Consider the following 24,837-nt stretch of genomic DNA (forward strand, 5'->3'; position numbering starts at 1 on the left):
TATGGATCTAAGTAGATAACTTATGATTCCTGAGTACAAGGTTGATATATAATTCAAAACAACATCACAGTCACGACTTGTGATGCTTCATTCACCTCCAAAATCACACCGTCATAACCATACAAACCTGTAGAATAGTCAGTCTGAGAGGTATATTGAAAGGACTGAAAACTGACGGGTTGACGAGTTAGGCAGTGTGATATTATCATATTCATCTGTGCGATCTAGTAACATGGAGGGTAGCATCTCTCCAGGACTGAGAAAACGCCTGATCGTCTCAAACTAAACTTTTGGATCAGCACCGCATCAATATAGTAGGACTGAGAACGGGAAACCTTTTCATAAAAGTGCTTGCGAGGAGGTGAATCTAAATCGTGCTCAGATGAACGCAGGTAAGAAAAATGAAAGTGAGGCAAGTTACCGTCTTCGTCATCTTCGGGTTTGCCCTCCAACTGCCAAGGACATCGTTTATATCGCTGAAAGAGCGGGGAGCCAGGCTATACGGGTTTGCAAAAAGATCACAAAGAGGCGATACGTGTCGTACCATATTTGAATGTATGATAATCTTTCGCACAACATGAGTCTGGCCGGATATTAGGAAGTCCACGCCGTGATGGAAGTAATTATAGAAATCTAGATCATTAACGCTGAGCGGCAATGTTTTTGAGGAGTTCAGATTCATTTACAGTCGGTGCTACCATCATCTTCAGATACTTGTAGGTTCGGTGAGTGAATGGTCATTCGTTCGTCCTCCTTGTGATGAACTCGAGAGGGAGGTCCAAGATCAATTGTCAGGTCTTGTGCTGTAGTCTCTCCGATGCGAACCTGGAGAAGCAAGGGAGAAGAGAAAAAATTAAAGTGCACGCCATCATGTATCTGATTTAATTGAAGTATTAGTTTGGTTACACAGAAAATAGAAGCAGGGATGACCTTGATAACCGCGCTGGAAATGTCACCGTGCATGATTGGACATGGTAATACCTCGTCCAAAGCATCGCGCTCCTCTCCATCTACACTTTTTTGTCTGATAAAGATACGCTTCACTTCTTGTGTTCGTTGCTCTAGGTGCGTGATGCCCCCTTTGAATCCTTCGTTGACACCATCGTCATCGAAGCTGAACCATATGCCAGGGTACTTTAGTTCATCTCCTGGATATGTTGGACCGAAGGTACGGCTGACATGTACTCTAACCAAAGGTTCTGCAGACGACGATATGACTGTATCTTTGTAGCGAAGTATCACCGGTGGATGAGGTTCCCTGAGTTTCCGTACGCAGATAGTATGGAGGCGTTGATGGTATCCTGAAAACAAGAGGTCCAGGTGGGGACGAAGGTGAAGAATTACCGGTGTCGTGGCAGAGTCCTCTGGATCAAACTTGACCTCAACCTGAGGAAATAGATGTTGAAGTCCGCGCAAGATGTCGATGACTGCCCAAAGGGAAGTACCTGATACAGATTCAAACGGCATGAGTCTCGTACTCATTCGGAGAGCCTTTGCAAACACACCTAACTCAAACACCCCGATCCCAGATCCAGGTCTGATGTCGAGGTCTAATGTTGCGAACATATTGAGGCTCACCGCAGATACGCCTGAGTGGAGCACGAAACATACCTAAGTTAGTAACTTCATCTACCACGTGACTACGCCAGAAGCTGCGTACTATGTGGCTGGCCAAACAAAAATTCATATTAATATTGTTGCCGAAGCGCGGTGTTTGAGGTCAATCTCTTCCGTCGTAGTACTTACTTCGGTTCTGCTTGACGAGTTTTATCGCGGCCGCATCTCACACAACGTTGTGTATCTTGCATTTTAGACTGCCGAGACTGTCCGGACAACTCGAGGAACCTAGCGTGAGTAGCAAGTCCTCTGAACGCGTCCGAGTCTTTGGACAGTGGACACGCCGCGTCGATTCTCTACAGTCTTGAACTTGAAGTCGCCATCCTTTTTCCTCTTGTCACACACGCGCAGGAATGGCTGATGGTCGACAACTCACAATAATCAAGGTTCAAACCTCTGTCATAACAATTGATACTCGCAGCTGATTGTATTCACGACAAAAGGTCTTTCGAAAATACAGCCACTCGCTAGGTCCAGATGCTCTACAATTCCTGGAAGAAATCCTTGAAAAGCATGATATAGCGGACAATGACGTGGAGTTCTCAATCGAGACCATTGCAAGGGAGTATAACAAACAAGATGGTGACGCGTTTGTTGGGTCGGGGGCGTTTAGCAAGGCTAACCCTTACAAAAGATGCTGCCATGAAAGTTTCATTAGACATCTTGCGGAGAGTTTACGACGCGTTACAGGACCAAGGCAATCCGGGGGAAGCAGAAGAATTACTAGACCCTGATAGCCATCTCTACTTCGTAGACGCATTTGAAATGCCATCATGGCACTGGTCCCAGGAAAGAGGAACATTCGAGAAGTGTGTTCGTGTCATAACTTGCTTTTAGCTTTGGATCTCATTTCAATCAAGATCTTCTAGCCCTCTCACTGTTGCGGGTAGCGCAGACTCACGAATAGCGGCGGTACGCAACCGACTGCATATAATCAAGCAGAGCATCTTACGAAACGAACACTTCTCACCATCTACTCTTCCATCTCGAGACCGAGAACATCTTGTCACGGTACTCAATAATCTGATATCGAGGGCCCAACGCTGATCCATGACTCGATCAGCTCAAATCCACAAAGCAGCTGCTTGGTAGAGCCGGCGAACGCTTCTTGCTCTTAGGAATGCTTGCGCACAACAAAGAAGGGAAATTGTGCGTCGAGGACTCGGACGGAAGCGTCGAGCTTGATCTGTCCAAAATGGCAAGAATCTTGAGATCTCGAGATGACGTTGCTCTTACGACTTTGTTAGGACGAACCAGGCGAAGGGTTGTATACGGAGGGCTGCTTTGCCCTTGTAGAAGGGGAATACAATGAAGATGGCATCCTCGAGGTCGTGGCTATGGGACAACCTCCTTGCGAGGATCGGGAGACTGCTAGGCATGTTCTTCTGATTTTGTCACTATGGTTGCTCACGGAGAATAGGTCAATCTATGGTCACATCGACTTCTTGGGGCAAGGTTCAACTTCCCTGCTGGAAGATGTGAGCTATCCTCACTTTTTTGTGCGGACATCGGCTAACCATGCTGCAGTCACAGTTCGCCCGTCGGATTCGTGAAGAACTCTCCGACCTCTATTTCTTCTTCCTTTCAGATGTTTGGCTAGACCACCCTCAAACTCTCGTTGGACTTCAGAAGATGTTCGACAATTGCATCGAGAACAGCTTCATACCTAAGGTCATCGTTATGTGTGGTAATTTCACGAGCAAATCAATAATGCAGGGGGGCGGTAGAGACATCCAGCATTATCAGGGTTCGTGCAGGTTGATTCATGAACGCACTCGACACTCATTCAATTTAACTGAACAGAAAACTTCGATTCCCTAGCCGATTTAATAGCATCATACCCTCAAATTACTCGAGAAACACACTTCGTCTTTGTTCCAGGGCCTCTAGATATCACGGGCAGCAGTGCCCTTCCCCGCAGACCAATTCTATCTACCTTTACGTCCCATCTCCGCAGCAAGATTCCAAAAGTCCACTTCACCAGCAATCCTTGCCGCTTGAAGTTTTTTGGTCAGGAGGTTGTTATATTTAGGGAGGATACCATGGCACGAATGTTGAGGAACACGATTGGCATAAAACCAAATGTCACTGGTGAAGATTTGAGACGATATGTATGTACAAAATTTGTGTTCGCATGCAGACGTTACTGACCTCGGGCTCAGTTGGTCCAGTCGATATTAGACCAAAGTCATCTTACTCCGCTGACTACACATATTCAACCTGTATTGCCAGACTTCGACCATGCGCTCCGACTATACCCTCTCCCGACCGCCGTGAGTAGTTGTCTCGTTTTCATGCGCCCAAATCATAATGCCCACCTAGGTGATTCTGGCTGACAAGTACGAGAAATACAAGTTGACATACTCGGGATGTCACGTATTCAATCCTGGAGGTTTTGTTGGCAATTCTTTTTCTTTTTCGACATATTGCCCTGCCGAGAGGAGTTCTGAAGAGGGGTACGTGATCTGACTGGCTTGTCTAAGATCGCACCTGATGTTACTGGTATTAGTGTGCTCGACATTGAGCAGGAAGATTAACTCGAAATTGGTGGTCAGGGTCGCAAGAATGTTCATCTATACTAAGATCTGTCCAATGCAATCGGTCGGTACACCAGAGAAGCTGAACGTCGATGTCTATCACCACTTACACACAAAAGCTGACCTTGTGTAGCGATCAAACTTGTCGATGAAGACAAAGCGACATGAGTTCACTTGTGACAATTGAAGAAACCGAGCACCACAAAAACTATTGTGTACGTCTGAGCTTCATGGTTTCACCTATCGATGCCGCCGCACGCGGTACCATTGGTTCGTGCGCGTGAAGTTGTATTCAACGCAATCAGATATCTGTCAAAAAACATTTGGCTGAATTCCGAATGGCACCAGAGGAACAATAGTTGTTGCTGGCACTTTACTGTAGTCTGTAACGCTCGTCAAAAGCCATCGTCGAATATTGGCGAGGCGATGGCAACCAATATTCTCGTTGTTACCTTTCTACTGACTCATCTTAGTTCATTCCTTCTCTCATATTCTTTAGTGTTCCTCACTCTATAGTATTTAAGCCGTCTGTTAACTACTGGTAGAGTACTTGATCTTTCCCCCACTGAATACATTTAGTTCGGACGGTTCTATCGTCTGAAACCTAAGTCTATTCATCCTCAACTCTCTTGTGTGAACGTTTTCCAAATGCCACATATTTTGAACTGCCTTAAAATCTAAATCCTATTCCACTACGGCTGCCGTCAACGAGGACTGATCACCCTCGTACGTCGACGACCCTTTCTATCTTCCCACCCTCTTCTCGTATAATATCTTCGACTATGTCGATGAATGAAAACGTACCTGGTACCTTCCCGTTGAACTCTCCGATCCCTATGGGCGGATTGAGCATTGATCCGGGCGCACTCGACCTGGGTGTCGAAAGTGCATGGACTCGCGGTGACGAAGTCATTGCTGGAGTCGAGCGGTCCTTGAGTCTGGGGGCTAAAACCCCGACTAGTGATCAGCTATCCACAGACTCGTGGTTGGGAGCTCTGGGAGCCCTGTCAAAAATTAGTTCCCCACCCACAGGTGATGGAGAGAGCGCGTCATCGATGATGGCGAGGGATCTGCTGCTATGAGCGTTAGCCCTATTCTGGGTAGTGTAGTTTGACTACATACCTCACAACCAGTGGTTTGCGAGTCTAAAGGTGTTGACTTCGCAACTGCTAATGATAATGTCAATGAGTTCCCATCAGTCCATGAGTTGGGTTGACTCACCTGGCGACAAGGAACTAGTAGGCGAAGTGCCTGAGTTCCCCGTTTCGAGTGCATCTGTCCTATCAACAATATCAGTTCAAAATATGTGGCGTTTGGGAAACGTTCACACGAGAGAGTTGAGGATGAATAGACTTGGGTTTCAGACGATAGAACTGTCCAAATTAAATGTATTCGGTGGGGGAAAGATCAGGTATTCTACCAGTAGTTAACATATGGTTTAAATACTGTGGAGTGAAGAACACTAAAAGAATATGAGAGACTAAGATGAGTCAGTAGAAAGGTAACAACGAGAATATTGGTTGCTATCGCCAATATTATAATTCGACGGATGGGCGTTACATTTACGCCCCCCTAAGGAATAAAAGCGGCAGCAATAAGCATGGCCTGGTCGACGGCCATGTGCATCACATCTGATCTCCTTGAAGGGCAGTGAGTTATGAGACTCGGGAGATGTTATACCTAGATAGCATAGCTGTGTTGAACGATGGATGAAAAATGTAAGGTCTAACGCACAGCAGCATAAACTTGCTCGAGGGAGCGCGAGTGAAAAGTCCGAATTTAAATTTGTTCTAGTATTGACCATTATTGACTTTGCCGCATCACTAGCTTGTTCCGCTTCAACTTCGTTCATGCTCGTTCATGCTCGCTCACTGCTCTGCACGACGAGCAGTCAACGTACTTCACCGACCATGCGTGAACGTTCAACCTCGTAGCTTCCAAAGACGAACGTTCGTTAGCATCGAGACACTTACAAATGGGTTTCTGGATCTAGCCACCGCTCTGCCTCTACCATCGTCCTTTCCCCCGTATTCTACGACTATTATCATCTGCACGGTCGTTTCGCGTCTCATCTGGACCGTGCCATTTTCAATATGGGTGTGTCTTTCTTCCTGAGCCAGTGTGTCGTCAAATCAATTTCTCCTCTTAGGCAAAGCAGAGACAGCGTCGCGCGGAGGAAGATGTCATGCCTATAGTCAACTCCTTAAAACCTGGTGTATCAAAACTAGTTCTCGCAGAAATGCAGAAAATCGGTGTTCGTGGTACGAAGGAACAAATTCAAGCGGCCCATGGCAAACGCGTCAAGCAACTCGTGAGTTGTCGGGTGTTTCTCTCACCCTAGTCTAACACCATCCACAGTTGACCACGCGTCAAAAACAACTTTTTTCGGAGTACCGCTGTAGTCCTGGACTCACAATGGCAATACCTATAATCACACAGGTTCCGTTGTTCATGGGGTTCTCAATAGTGCTCAACCGGTTATCACAAGCACCCACTCCGTTTGACTCCGAGTCGTTCTTGACGCTTTCCACACTGGCGCACGCAGACCCTACAGCTACCCTACCAATTGCACTCGGTCTTATAACTTTAGCCAATGTCGAAAGTTCACGCTGGTTCATGACCGACGCGCAACGCGAGCGTCAGGAAAAAGTTCAGAAGTGGAAAGAAGATCGCGCTGCTCGAGGGGAGACTGTGATCGAACCTCAGAAGATCATTAAGTCTGCGCTGAGATTGATATCTGTTGGTCGTATCGTTGTTGCGACCATGGTACCAGGGGTAAGCATGTCTTCGGTGCATTTTGAATTTTGCATATTAGCTCACCTCATCATTCAGGGTGTCATTATTTACTGGGTCACTTCAGCCGCTTTTGGGTTGGTGCAGACATGGATCATGGACTATTTGGAGCTGCAGAGAAAGCGGAAGCTAGCGTTAGTTCCCGTACTCTCTAAAAAGATACCGGCAGCCAAGCAGTGATACAGTTCTCATGCACTGTTGTGCGTGGATGGCTGTGAGTAGAACTATTTCATTCTGGTTGGGCGGGATGACTATAAACGTGGTTCGAGGGACCACCATGTAACCCTTCCAAGGAAGTGGTCGGTGGCTCCTATGAATGTTTCTTGATCTAATATGACCGCCCTCGATTCTCCCTCCATGCACTCAGGAAGCTAATAAAATCTGCCTTTGCAGACCCGAAGTCGGTTTGAGCCGTGCTAAATGATAGATTCGAATGGATCATGGGGTTATAACGGCTGCAGTCGAGAATGCAAGAGTCGTTATCATCTCCCCTACTTAGAGAATACTACCAGGAACCAGTAATATGGTTGTGCTAGGGTATAGAATATCGAATACTTGTGGAATACATGTACTAGTGTTGCACTACAAGACCTCAAACAGTAGCACAGCCACAAGGAAGCACATTTATGATCAACTACATCCTGCTAGTATCACGACAAGGCCCGTCACCTTCGTTCAACCCATCAAAGTGTTATTGACTTATCGGATAACCAGGCAAAGTACGCCTTGCGAAATGGTTTTCCACCATGCCGCCCAAGGCAAAAGCCAAGATTGTAAAGGACGTCACTCAGCTCGTCCTGGCTCGGCGCACGCGGATGTGTAATTTCCTGGAGTACAAGGGCGAGTTTCTCTCTGCAGTATGTAAGAAAGTGGGGAGTTGACGTTGATGACGCAGATACCAAGGTCGTATACCGCCGATATGCATCGTTGTTCTTCGTTTGTGGGATTGCCTCAGGGGATAACGAACTGATCACGCTTGAGATTATTCACCGTTACGTCGAGGTTTTGGACCGGTATTTTGGAAATGTGCGTTTCTATTCGCGTTGTTCTTGGATGATGATGTACTCATTGAAAGGGAATTGTCTAGGTATGCGAGCTAGACCTGTACGTTTTGAAAGTATCGTAGTATGCGAGACCTTTTTTGTTCACAGATTTATATCAGCATCTTCAATTTCCAGAAAGCGTATGCGGTGCGCTGTCAACTTTTATTGACCATGTAGTTTTCTCATATCACTTGGCAGATCCTGGACGAGCTCATAATCGCAGGAGAGATGCAGGAATCCTCTAAGAAGTCGGTGCTGCGCGTGGTCAGTTCTTCGTTGCCATAACGCCGAGACAACTTGAACGAATGCACATCACAGGTCACACAATCGGATAGCGTCGAAGAGCAAGAGTCCTCCGAGGACCTCATAGGTCGTTTGGGAGCTGCACGTGGTTAGACTCATTTTCTTTCCCGTGGTGCTAGCTGTATCTATAGGATTTCAAGGCCCCTTGGTCCGCTGAAAGTCAACTGAACCGCTTTGGATTTGATTCTTGGACTGAGAGGCATGACACGGGTAGCGTATGACGGATGTCGATGTCTCATACTTGAGAGGTATGCCTAGATGATACCCAGAGGTAACAGTAGTTGCAGTGACAGTATCTACGTCTTTGCAGTCGGCTTTAGCTTGTTCAGGACATACCATCTCACAAGATCAAGTGTTGCTACAGAGTCCTCCACTGAAGAATGACCGCTTGTTCCTCCACCAGCCTGGATTGTGAGACCGAGGTGTTCTTTCGCTCTGATATAATTTCGTGAATAGGTGGTATGGAATCAGATTTGGAATAACGTACAGATCCCTCAAAGAACGTCGATATGGAGGACCTGCACGATGAGGAAAGATGATAGCTGTATCGACGCATTGGTGGTGGATTATCCGAAGTGTGTTAAGATCGTTGTGAAGGGCGTGACCGATGATGATGGTATGGTGGTTAATAAATGCGTCGAGGGATTTGCGTATAGAAGATAATGAGAGCGTAGCTTGCGCATGCTCTTCCTGAGTAATGCCTGAAAATCGTGTATTATAGTCTCTGTAACAAAAATGGTCAGGTTCACGATCGCAGGAACCGAGAATGGGGGGGAAACAACTAACATGACTTCAACCCCATCATCCATTCTTACTAGCTCATCGAAAACTTGTTTCCCGGAGCCATCGACAACCGAAACACGGGCGACACGCATACCTCCAGTTGTGTAAATCATCTCGCAATCTAAAGCCACGACATCTAAAGCTGTATCCGTCTCCGTATCAGCGACTGATGGACGTGTAAATGAGAATGCATGGCGTGAGTGCAAGTCTTCTGCTTTAGACTCGTAAAAGACGTGATGGCCTCTGGTACATCCGCCTTCCTCAGCTGGCTTCTGGCAGCAAGAATAACAACGCATACGCTCGCCTTCAAAGAGTGTCAAAGAATGTTTGCTGCGCTATGAGAATTGATTACCATTGACTTTGTGCGTGAAGAGCTTTCCCCAGTGATATTGACATTCTTCCGCTGTGGGATCATTTTTGACCATGTATGACTGGGTACATCGTTCGCATTGAATGATTTTTCCTTCAGCACTCGGTTGATCGCTTCCAAGCCCTTCAGGCATTTCGGTAATAAAGCCCCACGTCTGCATGGCCTCCAAAGACATAACGATTGGTTTGAGAAGGAGTCGAGTTACCTGGAGGTCATTCAGTTTTTTCTTGGATTCCGCACGAGCCGCTAAATCTTCTTCAGTTCCTACTGAAGGATGTGATATAGACGTAGGTATTGGACGTCGCTTCAAGGCTGCTATTGAATTTATGACAGCCTAAATGATAGTTTGAGATGTGCGAATTGGCAACGGATGGGGCGCACGTTGCGATAAGTCAACTTTGTGGACTTGCTGTAGACTTGTTCCTCTTGCCGAAGGGCATGCTCAGAGGCAAGGGTTGGGTTTGAGGGCAGTATAGTTTCGTAAAGGACGACAAAGTGCTCATACAGTGACTTTAGCAATGTTTGACGAACTGGGAGGGCGACTTGAGATTGTGCAGGATTAATTCTAATAATCGGTACGCCAGTCTATATAACACGATCAATGAATTTCAGTGTTAAAATTGTCGCTGCATGCGTATGCGTACACTAGTGTGCGATGCGACAGGGACGGCAACTGGCTTCTGTGCGGTGCCGACTCTGAGACGTTGTGTCGGGGGACCGCTTGGAGCCCCATTGCTATTGGAAGACGGTCCCTGTGCTAGGTTATGAAAGGGCCGCTTTGAGGGCACTGCGCGATGTACGACATTGGCAGATGGCGTCTGTGGGAGGGGTTGCACCTTCTGTACGGGAATGTCAAGGGAATGGTGAGAAGGGAGATCTAAGTTATGCGAGAATATACATGATGGACGACTGCAATTATTTCTCTGTGGACATGATAGTGATTGAAAGAGACCTAGAGATGAAAACATAGTATGTGTATGTAGATGAAGGAGTGGATGACATAATCAAGTACTTGTTTCATTTCGGAGTTGGATCCTTCGTCAATTCAAACAATATATTTCCACACAGACTGACATAGTATATTATATTTAGAGCCAGGCATGTCGACTACGCACGGCTCCCCTGGCAATGAGAAACTTCTCAAAAGACGACCTCGAGCTTCTTCTTTGCATCGCATAGAGTATGTATCTTTCAACTTTTTTTTAATCGTACCATATGTTCTCACATTTATCCAGGACTGACAAAGGGCATCATCTAACCGGCCCCTTCATGGTCCAAACGTGAGTCTTCATTTTCTCTCTCATCTTCTCTGTCTTCAAAATCACCGAATAGACCTTTGGGGTCTACTACGCCAGAGTCTTGTGACTCCCCCGTCTCCAGCGGTAGCTTCCGCATGGCCAAACAGAAAGGGGGCTTTGTCGCCGACATTCTCAGCTCTAGATGGGTTGTAAATCCAGGTCGGTCCATTTTTCTTCCTATGTCATTTCCATATTTAACCCTCTTTGCAGTCTCATCTTTCAAGTTGCTTATGATACCCGTCTTATTGTACATCAACTGGGAATTATTGGCCCCTTACATTGCTCCACAACTCTCCAATCCATTCGCCCCTCTTCTTCTCATATCCTATCGAATTCCTGATTCCTCTCCCGATGACCCGCGCTATGCTAAAGGCTATTTAGATTTGGCTTTTCTTGCATTCCACATCGTTTTCTACTCCTTCCTACGCCAATTCGTCACTATTGTCATTTGTCACCCCATCGCTCGCTACTTCGGCATAAAGAAGGCCGCAAAACTCGACAGGTTTGGTGAACAAGGTTATGCTCTACTGTACTTTGCGGTTATGGGTGCATGGGGCTACGTAAGTTCATTAATCATCTTGCACTATACCTCTTTTGAACCTGGCCTAAGCGCATCATGGGTCAACTTCCAACATGGTGGTATCGTACGGAATATTTTTGGATTGGTACGCAACTTTCTTGCAAATATGTTCTTGTTTGACTCTCTTTCCAGATTACCCTCACTGGCAGATGAAACCCGAACTTAAACGTTACTTCCTCATGCACGCATCTTATTGGTGTCAGCAGCTTATCGTACTGCTCCTACGTCTTGAGAAACCACGCAAGGACTACAACGAACTCATCATACATCACTTTGTTACCCTATGGTTAATTGGGTAAGTTTCGAAACATTACAATGTCTGATTTCTAGTCTGATTATGAACAGATGGGGCTACCTGACCAATTTGACATTGATCGGACATGCTATTTACATGAGTATGGATATACCGGATGCTTTCCTGGCTGTTCGTTTCCGATCTGAATCCGTTTTTCACGACCTGACCTACGCTGTTGACAGTTCTCCAAGTTGCTTAATTACATGGGATGGCATAGACTCAAAGTGGGCTCCCTTGCAGTTTTCCTCGTCGCATGGACGTGAGTGCTTTTCACGCGTTTATTTTCCGTCACCGACCCCTTCAGTTACTTCCGGCATTGGTTGAACCTCGTTATCCTCTGGTCTATATGGTTTGAGTTTGATCTTATCGAGTACGTGTTCTTTTACCTACCGGATTCTTGATTTACCGGTTGCATGCAGTGAGAGTAATCGTGTATGGGCCCCCGAAACTGGCGCTTGGCTCGTTTGGTGGATGAAATATCAACTAATCTTTCCTATCTCCCTCCTCCAGCTGCTCAATCTTTTCTGGTACTATCTTATCTTGCGCATTGTCATAAGGTCATACGTTCGGTCTCTATACCTTTTTGTCACTCATTTTTCCATATCACAGATCATTAAGGGACGTTGAAGTTACGGATGTCCGATCTGACGACGAGGATGGTGATGACGATGACGATGACACAGAAGATGCCAAGGAGGACTAGCCGCTATTGCTAACGTAATGACCTCTTGGGCCCTTCTATCTGTGCGAGTCTCCAGGACAGCACACATTGCTATCATGTAATTGGAGTATTGTTACGGATACATTGCACGAACCATGATGCGTTTTCAGAAAGTACAATCGTAGTACATCAGTTAAGAGATTTCATTTCATCGTGCAGACATTCCGGCCCGAATTTCATGCTGCAACTTGCTCCTCAGGCTTGGTTTTGTTGATAACAGGCCCGACACCTTCCATGTCTGAAAAATCGCTATCTTCCTCCCAGGGCTCGAATTTGACCTTCACTCCAGCTCCGGTCTGAGGAGCAGCGGGGTGAGCGGTGTTACCTGTCCGGTTGGGCCACCTCTTCTCCCTCTGCATATCCAGAGGGTCGCCGGAGGCCATTTCCTTTATGGCTAGCAAAGTGTACTGAAGATATTGTTAGTCAAACTTGTCTCGAGTCAAACAGATCTAAACGTACATGCGCATCATTACCTGCATTGTGCAGGAATGAAGCGGGGATTTGCAGATGCCTGCATACTCGCTCTAGCGAACGTCTGTTGTGACCTCCTTCGCCTTCCAATGCAGCAAATAAGTCGGACGTATCTAATACAAAGACGCCACTGTCGGGCTTTGCATCGGGAAGCAGGAAGTTGAGGTTAGGCAGGTCTGCATTAACGGTAGGAGACTTGAGGTATCTGCCAAAGGTATCAGCGGTCAGACGCGTGAACTCTCAAACATCCTCTTACTTGATGTCTTGGTTATTATCGTGAAAGATCAAGAAAAGTGGGCCATCCTTTTGCAGGTCAGCCACTAGATTCTGGATGCGGGTCCTGAAAGCAGATCGATTGACAAGTTCGCTGTCCCCAAATGAAAAGTGCTAAATCATTCGCGCTAAGGTCAGTCACAAGCAGCAACATCTCGGCTTTCCTACCTCGCGATTGTTCTGAACGAATGTATTGGTGTAATGGCGATATTCCTTCACGATGAGATGTCCTTGTTCTTCAACTTGCTGGCCATCGATCCACCGGACAAAGCTCCATCCAAACTCAGTGAGCATGGTGTGGTCCCTGTCCCATGCTTCGAAGTCCAGAGCACACCAAACGCCGACTTTCTCCACCCAGAGAGTGCGGACGCGTTCAAAAATCTCACGACGCGTTTTCAACATCGGATCTGCTCCCTTCAAACGCTTGTTGTTCTTTTCTATTTGCTAGATATTCCTGCAGTCAGAAACGACGCGCTGAGGTGTTTGGCGTAACATACCTTGAGAGCACCCTTGAGATCGTCTTTGGTCTTGAATGTGACGGGCGAGACGTGGCGCAGGCTGGATTCAGTTAGAAGACAATCAGAGTAAGGAAGAGATATAAGGTTTTTTGTGAGGCCCATGGCATGCAGCCAGTATCTCAGGTATTCCACCTGAGCTGAGGAGAAGAGCAATCGTGTCTCAAAATTCTGGAGCGTCCCTAGATAGAGATAAGACACATTATGCTGCGCAGCACAGAGATTTCGATTACCCAAGAAGAGTTCGGCTCCATCGATGCCCTCTTTGTGGAGGGGGTGATCTGGATGAATGAAAGCATCCTGTGCTAACGATGCCCTCAAAGGACTCCGATCTGCCTCTGGTAAGGCTTGGTGCCTGTGCAATCCACGATTTTCCGTCAGCAAGTTGTTATCCACTAGATCTATCGTACCATTCAAAGAAAATATCAGTATAACGATAATACCCTGTGATGACTGGGGACACCATGATCGATAAAGTAAAGCTTGAACGTGCGGCACTTATTAGATCGCGCTGTTTCATTTATTGTTTACCATAAATGGAAGGTATGTTCGAATTTGTCGCCGAGTCGCCGACCACACATACACATCCACTCCTCCTAGCCATTTATCACATTATAAACCAAAGCCTATCCCTTCTCATCTATTCCATTTCGTGCTCATTCTTGAATTGAATGGCACAAACCGTACAGAAGCGCAAGAGACCAACTGGTGCCACACAAGAGGATAGCTCAGAAGAACCCGGGCCCTCCAAGCGGCCCAAACACCCAACAGCGCGTAAGAGCACTGGTAGGGAGAAACCCGCTCCTGCTTCTGCAAAGGGTGGAAAAATACGAGGTATGTACGCGTCCAGTCGCGTCCATACGCGTCTTAACCTCACCCGTACAGCCTCGAACGCAGGCGCAGAGGACGAGCGGGATCAACAGCGGAAGAAACGTCGTTATCGCCCTGGTACTCTCGCATTACGCGAAATTCGGAAGTATCAACGGAGCACAGACTTGCTGTTGCGCAGGCTTCCTTTCTCGCGCGTGGTATGTTTTTCATCGTGTTTCAGCCTAGGTGTGCTGAATGAGAGCTCCAGGTACGTGAAATCGCGATGGATATGATGACAGACACGAATTATGAGAGAGGGGAGACTGGACTAAGGTGGCAGAGCTCAGCAATCATGGCTTTACAAGAAGCTACTGAGGCATTCTTGGTTCATTTGTTCGAGGATGCGTGCGTCCCACTCTTGTGTCTATTGAGTCTATCCTAACAGTGGTACAGTAATTTGTGTGCAATACACGCCAAACGCGTAACAATCATGCAGCGCGACATTCAGCTTGCTCGAAGAATAAGGGGGCCGTGGGGTGGTTTGGGGTAGGGGTTGATTGTGGATATTTATACAATTATTTGCGTCCACTACGAAGGCATTCAAGTTTATGTATCGCACTCATTATAATGACAAGCATTTCCTACTGAGAACGATGTGCATTGTACATGAAATTAGATGAAGTGAAAGCATGAAGTTGGACACGGTCAAAGAGCATATCGAGAACATATGCCCGCAGTACCGCGTAGAATGAATGCTAAGAAGATTAATAACGATACGATGCGCTCGTATAGTGGGCATAAGAGTACGATTGAACCTAAACAATAGAACTGTGTTGCGATGATTTCCGATGTAAGATGAGTATTCATGCCGTTATGTAAATGAGCGTGACACCAAAGATAGGGTCCTGATGCGGTATTAACAGGTCCGTGATTAAATGTCCTGCATGTGCTATGGGTATACACTTTGATGCCGACTTGGCGTCGAGCGGGTTTGGGGCGTCGAAACTGGCCTTCCAGGTGCAGTGTGAGCGTGCACTAATGCAGGTGGCTGATGGGAACGATGAAGGCCACTGCTATGGGAAGAGTGTGCAGCTTGGGAAAACCTTTTGTCCCGCAGATCTGTTTGGCTTCCGTACTTCCGATCAGCTGTAGCATTACTGCTACTCGGGTGCCCACGTGTGTCATCGCTGGCACGCCGCTGGTGGTTAGGAAAGTGCCCGCGAGAATTATGGTGAACGCCTTCTACGCTGTGGGTCGAAAAGCTGTTTTGTCGTGGAGACGAGGGAATTTGACCATGGGAAGGGTACGGTTGTGGTTGCGGTTGGGGTCCGAACTGATGCATCATGCCAAACTGGTTCATCATGAAAGCAGGAGAAGGGGGAAGTAAAGGGTCCAAGGAATAGAATGGCATGGCCATCATGGGAGAGACGGGAAGCGGCGGAATTGGTTGAACGGCAAAAGGCGAAACCGGCATGTTGCCCCAAGGGTTGTATGGTAGAAGTGACGCGCGTGGATTCGACAACGGCAACGAATATTGCTTTGACGGGTCAAATGCAACAGAGGTGCGTTTGCCAATGTGTCGCCCATCCCGACCTCGTGCATCTTCTGATGAGGTGGTGTGAGTTGAGTAGACGGATGGAGGCCCTGAGAAGCTATGCTGGCTCCCCGGGGTAGCTGGCATCGAGCTGGCAGGAGAACCATCGCCAGGCGAGAGATTTGAAGAAGAGACCTTGAGATCCGTTGTCCGTTGGCGCGTTGATAGTAACCCAGACGGGTGAGCGCCACGGGATGCAGATCTATCACGTTCTATATCCCGAACCAGGGAGGACGAAGAGGAGATATGGCCAGCTCTAGAGGCTTCTCGGCGGGTCCGCGAAGCCTGCAACTCCGAGGCGTAATTCTGGTGTCGTCTTTCTTCCTCTATTTTCTTCTTGTGGAGTTCACGAGCCTTGTGCTCCTCTTCCTGCTCTCTCATCCGTGCTTCCCACAACCGGCGTTCTTCCTCCCGCAAACGGTGTTCTTCCTCACGCACGCGCCTGACATCCTGCACACGCCGTCCCGCTTCCAATTCTCGCTTCTCACGCTCTTCACGAAGAAACCTGGCTTTCTCCTCGCGCCTTTTCTTGATACGTAGGACATAACCCAAGGGAATTTGATCGTCCTTGCCATCTTCCGCGAACCTGACACCTCGTTTGACAACGGGTCTAGGGGTAGGCTCTGCTGCGTTGAGATTGCTAGTTTCCTTTTTAGATTCGTCCGGTGAGTCAACTGCAAGCGTAAGGGGCGAGAATTCAAAGTCTGCGACGGCAACGGAAAGGGTAGGTTTTTCCGTCGATGGCAATGCGACTGCGGCAGGCCCTGCAAGAATGATGAACTAAAGGCACAAATAGTAAATTACTAAAGCTTACCAGAGGTAGGTAGGAACGGCTTAGGCTGAGGCTCTGCAGACAGATCGAAGCCATCATCAATGTCGGATAGTAAACCCGCCAGTATTTGTAACGGCTCCGATAATTCGAGAGCCGCGACACCAAGCTGTGACCCACAGATGCCAGAGGTGACTATTTCACCGGAAGGTTCCTGGCAAGTCCAGACAAGAACTCGGTCTTCGTAACAAGGGCGAGCCACCCAATTGCCGAGACCCTCGCTATTTGTCCTTAGGAACTGTGCCTTCGGCCAAGTGTCGACATCGGGATTGTATGCCGGTGCTTCTTTCAGAGCCGCGGACCGACTGCCAAGGGGTGCCAGACAGCGCTCCTCTGCGGGGGAGAGGGACTCCAGCCTGCTCAAGAGTCGTGCTTTGTGCATCTTGGATTCCAGGGTGTCTCGGCAACGAACATGTCCCACACGAAGACAGGAGCGGGGGAAGGGTGTGTTGTGGGGAATATCCAAAAGAGGAGGGCAAGAAGGACGATCACTGTCAGCCGAGCTGTTGAGAATAATTACTCTCATACTCTTTCGTGCCTGGGTAATAGATTGTGAAAAGTTCTGAATGGGAGGATCCTGAAGATGATCTGCTTCAGATTCAGATTCAGATGACGCATCATCCGTTTCATTCGATGTCGGTTTCGGTGGAGGACGTAATACGATCCCTGTCGTCGGGAAAGGTGGTAGCCAAGCTGATTTCGTGTCTCCTTCAACTCTGTCCAGGTTTTTCGCCCCTAACCATGATTTCCAGCTACCTTTCTGGCTGGGCATGCGTATGCGGGGCAACTCTTCATCGTCAGGAGTACGCAACTCCGCAGAGCCGGAGGATGTTGAAGAGGAAGAACCGCTAGTGACGAGCTGTGTGGGTACTGCTTTTCGAGAAAGCGAGTTAAACATTCTAGTCTTCCGTTTCGTAGCTTCTTGTGGGGGAGGGTCGATGTTGTTGGACGACGGTGCATCAGGCTTGTCAGCACGTCTCGCAAAGAAGACAGAGGACATGCGACGCATGCTGGTCGTGGTTGGAAATGTAAAGAGCGAGGATATGCAAAAGAAGGCGACGCTAAACGCTTTAGAGCATTACAAATGGGACTGGAAGTTAATGATGTGATTCAATGGTTGAATTACTGAAGATGGAATAACCCGAATTAGCACGTTTCGCGGTGTCTCTCACCCTAGTCAGCTACTTATAGTTTGGACTTGAGAAATCACTGGTTTGCCAATGTGAACCGAGAAGGCTATTGTGGACACTGGATTTTCAAGGATTCCGTATGTAAACACATGCAGGTTTATATACTTCCCTCACACGAAGATCAAAGGTGCCTGACACTTCCGTTGGGTTCGTGTGAATCGACCCTGGATGCAGAGAAGCCTGAGCATTGATCATCGTTAATTACCCTGGCTGACGACAGAATAGTCGGTGCCACGAGGCGTGCAAGTTAAAGCAAACCTGATCACGTATGTGACGCCCACTATTTTTGGTGACGGCTCAGCGTCTGCCCTCAATCCTTCACGCCATCGAACAGCCTCTCTCCTTCAGACTCTTCCTTTTCCTTCTCTCGTCTTCGCTCCTTGTAATACCATCGCCGGAGTCGCCGCTCAAAGCGCTCAACTACCTCACACAAATAGTCATCACTAACACCAACCCATTTAGCTGATCTCGTTATGATGAGCGCCTGTTCTTCTGGGAGGTTTCCCAGGACATCGCGAGAATGGTAGATGGTATATGATTCTCCGGGTTGTAGAACAGTCGTCTCGCCTACGTTGATTTTTGTGGCCGAGAGTCCTCCGATGATGCTGTGAGGGGCTATTGCTTCCAGTCGAGCGCCTCCACTTTCAGTCGACAGTGGGAAGTAATTGTCCAGGATTTGTTGGTCTATTCGGCATCGTATAAATAACCACGACGTAATCCGGCAAATGAAGAATACCTAACCTGATTCACCCCTTTGCGATTTTATCAACACCCGTTCGCAAAAGTCGAGGAATTCGTCTATAGTCGCAAGATCCATATCGCCGGTTGGCCTGACGTCCTCTAGTTAGTTAGCCCGTGACGGAACCTTGGTGCCTGCTTCCTCACATAGAAACCTTGGAGCTAAATCGCTTTTCGTTATGCCGGTCATCCGCTTCGCCCATTATCCTGAATGCCGATAGGTAACCACGAACTTCTGGAAGGGCAGATGCGGGATCCTTTACATCACGTGGAAGCCTGACCTGTGTCAACTCCACTGCGTGTCTCACCAAAGCGAAACAATCACCTCAGTTTTCCGTCGAGGCCGTACACAAGTTTCAGTACAACTATTGCCGTTGCCACTAGTGCTAGCTCGGGCGGAATATTATCATACATGTGGATGTCGGGATCGTCCGGTGCGATGCGACGTAACGTAGGTGACAGACTGTGATGAAGTGTTAACGGCAGCGACAGAATATAACCGAGTCTCTTTGCGAGCCCATACAATGTGGCTGAGGAAGAGTATTCATTACAAGTATAATTCAAAACTTCGGGGGAACATACGAGTGCCTCCAAGACATTGCTGCACAACCCGCCACAAGACGGGCGACGCGTTGAGCCCTGGTGTGAACACGCCATAATTCGCGTACATGAGCTTGGCCAAGCGAGAGGCGAAGCGATGGATGTAAAGCGTGCTTGGGGCAAACTGTAAACGTGCTTGCGATTAGTTCGGTTGCGTAGAAAATCCGATTGTAATTACATGAGGAGAGAGCGCGCGAACAGCGTGCTTGGTCAAATGACAGGTCATATCGGACGAGAGGAGGCGAAGAAAATCCAAATAAGGAAGTTCGTAAGATTCAATGACACTAAATTATGGGTTATTGTAAGAGAAGAGGGTATACGAGCCACGACTTACTCGATGAAATCCTTGTACATCACAGGTAAGCGCATGGTCCAACATGCGACCACGAGAACAGCGATACAGTTGACAGGGCGGTCATATGCACTGACAAATCGGTAATTCGACTGGACCCCTTGTTTTTGAGAAGTATGGTCCTTTTCTTCGTCAGAGGAACTTAGTTCGGAATTTTCACGCAGAAGCTCTGCAAGCTCTGGGTCTTCCTCTTCACTGCTAGAGGATGACGACTGGGGATCATCGTCATCGGACCTAGACTCTTTGGGATTATCTAATGACGGTTTTGTGTCGCCGGTGTCGGAGTCACTGCCCCTCTGCTCCCGCATGTGGTGGTATGGTTCCGCAGGGGGTGGTCTTGGCAGAAGAGTCAAATGCAATCCCCATATATCTCTGCATACAGTCTGGGTCAATGAAGTGACGGCCTCCGAACGACCGAAAGGACACTAACCTCAAACTCCGGGGGTAAGTCCCAAAGTGCGATCAATGCTGCGATCTGCTTCCGCAGCACTAGCTGCAAACATTGATAATAGTGAAAGCGAGCACGTTCGCCGTGATAGACTATTTTAGATTCGTTGAACGTTCGCATTTACGAGGGTCTTTGAATCACTCACGCTTAGGATCGGCTCTGCTCTGCCTCGCGCTCTTCTTACGACCCGACTTGAGAATGCGCTTCCTCATGGTGTAATTACCTAGATCCTGTGTTTCGCCTGATTCATTTCTGAAGTTCTATCGAATGTGTTAACTTCTGGTGCACTCGTGCCAAATGACAAGAAGTCGCACTCGCCTGTATGACATGCCCTTCGCTGCAGGCAACAAGGCCGCTCGAAGAGTCCTTGTGCCATTGCTTCGACCCACAGACGGGACATTTGCGCCGTGGTGCCATGACTCATGGAAATGTTACGCTACCAAGAAGCAAACGCCCACGTGACAGGTATATCCGCTCGCAGCTTCTGTCTTCTTAGTTCCAACTTTTCAAGTTCGCCCTACACATTTACTCTTTCTGCACGCTCGCGACCGCAGTAAGACGTGGCCGTGACAGTCGCAGATGAAGCTTTTCGTCTTTGTCGCATTTCTTGCTGTGCTGGTCACCGTAGTTTCAGCGTGAGTATCATCTTCTACGTGTACACGACTGCATTCTCTGACTCGAAACGCGTTTTATACTTTTTTTTATCTTTGCCGCAAGCAGATGGACCAAAGTAAGATAGATCATTACGCATCTCAATACAAGATCTCATGCAGACAGGAAGGAAGACCATGAAATATTTGACCTTGTCACTGCTCTTGAAGTATCTGAGGGTGTGTGTCCTAATTACTGTTTAGTGTTTAGTTACAGAAAATTGAGACTCTACCCCCGTAGGCAAGGGCACCACGTTCTACTCTTGGCTGGACGTACCTTCAACAGCGACCCTTGTGGAGATTAATAAGGCGTACAGGAAAAAAAGCATGCAGCTCCAGTTGAGCCACCAGTCCCGTGTTATATGCCATTGGTTGCTAAGTGTATATTTAGTCCTGACAAAAACCCTGGTGTGAAAGGCATCCATGAAAGGTTTGCGCGTCTGGGAGTTATTGCAACCATTTTGAAAAATTCCGAGGAACGTAAGCGGTAGGTAGACCCCACTCAGACTTCCTTTGAGTTCCGAATGTTTATTTGATTGTTCACAGATACGATTTTTTCTACAAAAATGGTGTACCGAAGTGGAGAGGGTCGGGCTATTACTATGCGCGGTTCAGGCCAGGCCTAGGGGTATTTCATCATTTTTTTTGCTCGGATGCGAGGTCCGGAATTCATTTTGAATTCTAGACTGTCCTGGTATTCCTCACCATCCTTACATCCGGACTTCAATATCTCGTGCAGACATTGAATTACAAACGGGACCTGATGCGCATTGAGCTGGCAATACGGGACGCCCGACTTGCGGCTTGGGGCCCAAAGATGGAACCACACCAAGGAAAACGGAAGGTAGGATCGTTTTCTGAACGTGTGATTCAGAAATCCGGACATACTTTCGCTTACAGGTTAAGGTCAACCTTGGTGGTGGCCCTCGTCAAGACGGAGATGGTAATATTGTTCCCGGAAAAATGCTTGATATGGTCGTAGAACAAGACAACGTATTCATTGTACGTGAAGTACCGATATTACTCTGCGAAGAATGATACTAACTTGTCAATTGAATAGCTGGATCCCTCGGGTAATCTGCACCTCCTGGATACAAGTTCGGCTACTCCAGCGGCTATTTCAAGAACATGGTTCATCGAGCTATTGATCAGCAGTATTCGTAAATTCTCCTACTCCAAAGAAAATTCCAGAAACGACGTGGATAACGAGCCAAGTACGCCCACTGTTGACAGATCTGACTCTCCTGTGAGTGGAGCAAGCGAGGGTGAAGAACCTCGGCAGGCAGAATATACTGCAGCAGTAAAAGCTGGTGGGAGAAGAAGAAAGGCAACGAGGAAGCGGTGACCGTATGTCCTGTAATCTTAAGCAGTTCTTCGGTACACTGGGGATTTAGCCTGACACTTGTGGTATATGGTACTTGCCTTGCTAATTACAGATTAGATGGGATGGTTTCATTGAACCCGTGGTCAAAGAAGATCATGTGGACCATGTAGCTCCATAGTTACTGTTGATTCTTTGCGCCACCACTGTTGGCAGGATTACATCCAACTCGACATCGCAGGGTGGCGTAACAGATGGTGATCGACAGTTGTACACGGCAGATGAAGATTTGAAACGCGAAGGTTTACGGATCGATGAACCGGCTCTCCGACGATGATGGACTTGTCTGGAACATCAAACTTCGAAATTCGAACTTTCATAACAAGTGAACTCCAATATTAGAAACTCTCGCAGACCAGTAATAGTAGGCTACATGATGAGCAAAACTCGGCGGGACACCGAAAAGCACGCATACCAAAATGAGATCGTCAAATATTACTGTTGTCAAGCAGGTTCTTTGACTGCTTTTGGTTGATTGAAGGGCATCGATGCAGGGTGATATAATGGCGAAGATACTGCTCCGGGTTGAGCACAAGGCAAGGCGGAAGCTGAACGCCGCTGCCATACACAGCAAGTTCTATTGAATCCAATTGGAGCATCATTGTCGGCCGATGGGGAGAAGCTCACATGTTCCTGTGGAGCTGCGAAAAGCCTTGGCCATTGAGACATGTGAGGTCTAGTGAGAGAAACGGGCCGATTCGTGAATATCGGACGCAGGGGAGGCAGTACTATAGTACATCCAGGACGTATGTGACATGGATGTCATGCGTAGATCCGAAATCATACTGCAGGGTCGAAATAATACTTTAATGATTCTTTCAAATAACGCACGAATTCAAGCAGTGCAGATGACTACATGTAATTTCTTATCATCCAATCAGTAACCAGGTGCCTCAGTAAATAATTGTCAACAAATGGGGTACTGACCTCTCCATTTAAAGCGCCCTCGACTCCTCTCGTTCAGACCGTCATCACAGATCACATCCTTTGAAATGGCCTATCAGTACCACAACGACCTCCTTGCTCCTTACCTTGCTTTGCCCCAGGGCGACAAGGTCCAAGCTGAGTGTGAGCTTCTTTTGCTCTCTTATCGATTTCAGAATGAAGTTTTCTGATGCAAATCTTAATCTACAGACGTTTGGATTGACGGCGACGGCGGTCTTCGTTCAAAGACCACGGTCGGTCATCGCGAATCATTGCCGATCTAGTAATATATATTGATCTTCCAATTCCAGACTGTGAGCAAGAAGGTCACTGATATTGGCCAGCTCCGCATCTGGGATTTCGATGGTTCATCCACAAACCAAGCCCCAGGCAGTGACTCAGACGTCTATCTCCGTCCCGCCGCTATTTTCAAGGATCCTTTCCGAGGTGGTGACAACATTCTTGTCCTTGCCGAGACATACAACAATGACGGCACCCCCAATCGAACCAACTTCCGCCACCACACTAAGAAGGTCATGGATCTCGCAAAGGACGCTGCTCCCTGGTTTGGTCTTGAGCAAGAATATACCCTTTTCGATGCAGATGGCACGCCATTCGGCTGGCCGAAGGGTGGTTTCCCCGGACCCCAAGGCCCGTACTACTGCGGTGCTGGTACGCTTCTTTTAGCCGCCCAGATGTCCTCATCGTTAATTTCGCTTCGCTTTTAAGGAACTGGCAAAGTTATTGCTCGTGACCTCATCGAGGCTCACTACCGTGCCTGCCTGTACTCCGGCGTGAACATTAGCGGTATAAATGCTGAAGTCATGCCCTCCCAATGGGAGTTCCAAGTTGGCCCTTGCGAGGGTATCTCCATGGGTGACCATCTCTGGATGGCTCGTTACCTGCTCGTCCGCATTGCCGAACAGTGGGGTGTCAAGGTCTCCTTCCACCCTAAGCCTCTTGCAGGGGACTGGAACGGTGCTGGTTGCCACAGCAACTACAGCACCAAGGCCATGCGTGAGCCTGGAGGTATGAAGTACATTGATGAGGCCATCGAGAAACTTTCAAAGAGACATGCTGAGCACATCGCTGTCTACGGCGAGGACAATGACCTCCGTCTCACTGGCCGTCATGAGACTGGCCACATCGGAGACTTCAGTTCTGGTGTTGCTAACCGTGGTGCTTCCATCCGGGTGCCAAGGCACGTCGCTGCCCAGGGTTACGGATACCTAGAGGACCGTCGTCCTGCTTCCAACGTTGGTCAGTATATCATCTTTTTGCTCGTTTGTCACATTATTAACTTGTATTTTTCTGAATTAGACCCATACCGCGTGACTGGAATTATCGTAGAGACCACTCTTCTTGACAAGTAGAAGTTTTTTTTTTCGCTGTACTTTACTACATCTGTTTTTGTTGGGACGCAGTCGAACCAAAAAGGCCTGTATGGAATCAGTAATAATTTGTTCCGGTGCTTATGCGATGTGTTGGCTGCTTTTTACCTCGGGAGTCGGGAATACCGCAACTCAGTATTAACTTAGGTGCGTTACTAATGGAATGACTTCGCTCCGCGGAAACAAACAGCTGTTTGTTAGTAAGACTACCACTAGTCACCCCTTGCACATCTCACGCTATGAATATTATCCAACCAAGTATCATCAGAGTGTTAATGTGCCGCCATTCTTAGGTACTTGTGACACGCTGGAGCTTGGAAGGGTAAATCAT

General features: G+C 47.8%; 13 protein-coding genes across 13 annotated transcripts; 8 read left to right on the plus strand and 5 right to left on the minus strand.

Moving 5' to 3' along the window:
• Nucleotides 1–53: 53 nt before the first annotated feature.
• HD556DRAFT_1428751 (uncharacterized protein) lies at nt 54–1,566 on the minus strand (the record flags this gene model as incomplete). Its single annotated transcript, XM_041304746.1, has 8 exons — nt 54–127; nt 177–282; nt 336–367; nt 422–497; nt 545–633; nt 687–876; nt 931–1,445; nt 1,506–1,566. 8 exons carry the CDS (start codon nt 1,564–1,566, stop codon nt 54–56), a joined length of 1,143 nt encoding a protein of 380 aa, XP_041167191.1.
• Nucleotides 1,567–1,699: 133 nt separating this feature from the next.
• Nucleotides 1,700–4,618, plus strand: HD556DRAFT_1323653 (DNA polymerase epsilon, subunit B). Its single transcript, XM_041301446.1, has 12 exons — nt 1,700–2,003; nt 2,061–2,199; nt 2,252–2,426; nt 2,478–2,628; nt 2,681–2,815; nt 2,865–2,992; nt 3,038–3,095; nt 3,145–3,364; nt 3,421–3,728; nt 3,780–3,890; nt 3,940–4,073; nt 4,127–4,618. Exons 1-12 carry the CDS (start codon nt 1,971–1,973, stop codon nt 4,152–4,154), a joined length of 1,620 nt encoding a protein of 539 aa, XP_041167192.1. The 5' UTR covers nt 1,700–1,970; the 3' UTR covers nt 4,155–4,618.
• Nucleotides 4,619–4,936: 318 nt separating this feature from the next.
• HD556DRAFT_1436667 (uncharacterized protein) lies at nt 4,937–5,236 on the plus strand (the record flags this gene model as incomplete). The annotated part of the gene is made up of 1 exon (XM_041305595.1): nt 4,937–5,236. The coding sequence occupies one exon, from the start codon at nt 4,937–4,939 to the stop codon at nt 5,234–5,236; it is 300 nt and encodes a 99-aa protein (XP_041167193.1).
• A 713-nt stretch (nt 5,237–5,949) lies between these two features.
• HD556DRAFT_1323663 (60Kd inner membrane protein-domain-containing protein) lies at nt 5,950–7,576 on the plus strand. The gene is made up of 5 exons (XM_041301447.1): nt 5,950–6,251; nt 6,304–6,465; nt 6,513–6,929; nt 6,987–7,161; nt 7,341–7,576. Exons 1-4 carry the CDS (start codon nt 6,015–6,017, stop codon nt 7,125–7,127), a joined length of 957 nt encoding a protein of 318 aa, XP_041167194.1. The 5' UTR covers nt 5,950–6,014; the 3' UTR covers nt 7,128–7,161; nt 7,341–7,576.
• On the plus strand, nt 7,441–8,655 carry HD556DRAFT_333384 (AP complex, mu/sigma subunit). The gene is made up of 8 exons (XM_041310305.1): nt 7,441–7,607; nt 7,662–7,787; nt 7,843–7,973; nt 8,035–8,051; nt 8,110–8,137; nt 8,189–8,254; nt 8,309–8,381; nt 8,434–8,655. The coding sequence occupies exons 1-8, from the start codon at nt 7,574–7,576 to the stop codon at nt 8,448–8,450; spliced, it is 492 nt and encodes a 163-aa protein (XP_041167195.1). The 5' UTR covers nt 7,441–7,573; the 3' UTR covers nt 8,451–8,655.
• HD556DRAFT_1436670 (ribonuclease H-like protein) lies at nt 8,590–10,414 on the minus strand (the record flags this gene model as incomplete). Its single annotated transcript, XM_041305596.1, has 6 exons — nt 8,590–8,728; nt 8,781–9,017; nt 9,080–9,380; nt 9,429–9,780; nt 9,828–10,031; nt 10,091–10,414. The coding sequence occupies 6 exons, from the start codon at nt 10,412–10,414 to the stop codon at nt 8,590–8,592; spliced, it is 1,557 nt and encodes a 518-aa protein (XP_041167196.1).
• A 79-nt stretch (nt 10,415–10,493) lies between these two features.
• Nucleotides 10,494–12,381, plus strand: HD556DRAFT_333706 (TLC domain-containing protein). Its single transcript, XM_041310306.1, has 10 exons — nt 10,494–10,626; nt 10,682–10,726; nt 10,779–10,903; nt 10,955–11,304; nt 11,355–11,409; nt 11,457–11,619; nt 11,670–11,748; nt 11,802–11,878; nt 11,924–11,989; nt 12,039–12,381. The coding sequence occupies exons 1-10, from the start codon at nt 10,547–10,549 to the stop codon at nt 12,244–12,246; spliced, it is 1,248 nt and encodes a 415-aa protein (XP_041167197.1). The 5' UTR covers nt 10,494–10,546; the 3' UTR covers nt 12,247–12,381.
• HD556DRAFT_333771 (uncharacterized protein) lies at nt 12,377–14,089 on the minus strand. The gene is made up of 7 exons (XM_041310307.1): nt 14,010–14,089; nt 13,833–13,954; nt 13,582–13,781; nt 13,253–13,528; nt 13,068–13,198; nt 12,800–13,016; nt 12,377–12,747 (listed from the first exon to the last, which is right to left on the minus strand). The coding sequence occupies exons 1-7, from the start codon at nt 14,063–14,065 to the stop codon at nt 12,517–12,519; spliced, it is 1,233 nt and encodes a 410-aa protein (XP_041167198.1). The 5' UTR covers nt 14,066–14,089; the 3' UTR covers nt 12,377–12,516.
• Nucleotides 14,090–14,153: 64 nt separating this feature from the next.
• On the plus strand, nt 14,154–14,959 carry HD556DRAFT_1532693 (histone-fold-containing protein; the record flags this gene model as incomplete). The annotated part of the gene is made up of 4 exons (XM_041309534.1): nt 14,154–14,433; nt 14,485–14,627; nt 14,678–14,814; nt 14,863–14,959. The coding sequence occupies exons 1-4, from the start codon at nt 14,271–14,273 to the stop codon at nt 14,957–14,959; spliced, it is 540 nt and encodes a 179-aa protein (XP_041167199.1). The 5' UTR covers nt 14,154–14,270.
• HD556DRAFT_1282422 (uncharacterized protein) lies at nt 14,938–18,080 on the minus strand. Its single transcript, XM_041299301.1, has 2 exons — nt 16,818–18,080; nt 14,938–16,767 (listed from the first exon to the last, which is right to left on the minus strand). Exons 1-2 carry the CDS (start codon nt 17,839–17,841, stop codon nt 15,359–15,361), a joined length of 2,433 nt encoding a protein of 810 aa, XP_041167200.1. The 5' UTR covers nt 17,842–18,080; the 3' UTR covers nt 14,938–15,358.
• On the minus strand, nt 18,081–20,577 carry HD556DRAFT_1282426 (uncharacterized protein; the record flags this gene model as incomplete). The annotated part of the gene is made up of 10 exons (XM_041299302.1): nt 18,081–18,706; nt 18,764–18,852; nt 18,908–19,036; nt 19,086–19,290; nt 19,343–19,484; nt 19,539–19,644; nt 19,695–20,095; nt 20,143–20,252; nt 20,306–20,420; nt 20,449–20,577. 10 exons carry the CDS (start codon nt 20,575–20,577, stop codon nt 18,333–18,335), a joined length of 1,800 nt encoding a protein of 599 aa, XP_041167201.1. The 3' UTR covers nt 18,081–18,332.
• Nucleotides 20,488–22,331, plus strand: HD556DRAFT_333822 (DnaJ-domain-containing protein). Its single transcript, XM_041310308.1, has 10 exons — nt 20,488–20,625; nt 20,672–20,795; nt 20,881–20,890; nt 20,942–20,990; nt 21,052–21,148; nt 21,202–21,297; nt 21,357–21,438; nt 21,496–21,654; nt 21,711–21,812; nt 21,871–22,331. The coding sequence occupies exons 2-10, from the start codon at nt 20,740–20,742 to the stop codon at nt 22,153–22,155; spliced, it is 936 nt and encodes a 311-aa protein (XP_041167202.1). The 5' UTR covers nt 20,488–20,625; nt 20,672–20,739; the 3' UTR covers nt 22,156–22,331.
• Nucleotides 22,332–23,023: 692 nt separating this feature from the next.
• On the plus strand, nt 23,024–24,670 carry HD556DRAFT_1260878 (uncharacterized protein). The gene is made up of 6 exons (XM_041299044.1): nt 23,024–23,079; nt 23,133–23,259; nt 23,326–23,369; nt 23,427–23,787; nt 23,845–24,375; nt 24,436–24,670. Exons 2-6 carry the CDS (start codon nt 23,184–23,186, stop codon nt 24,486–24,488), a joined length of 1,065 nt encoding a protein of 354 aa, XP_041167203.1. The 5' UTR covers nt 23,024–23,079; nt 23,133–23,183; the 3' UTR covers nt 24,489–24,670.
• Nucleotides 24,671–24,837: the final 167 nt, after the last annotated feature.

This window comes from Suillus plorans (genome assembly GCF_016647745.1).
Source record: "Suillus plorans strain S12 chromosome Unknown HD556scaffold_2, whole genome shotgun sequence".
Taxonomy (NCBI): Eukaryota; Fungi; Basidiomycota; class Agaricomycetes; order Boletales; family Suillaceae; genus Suillus; species Suillus plorans.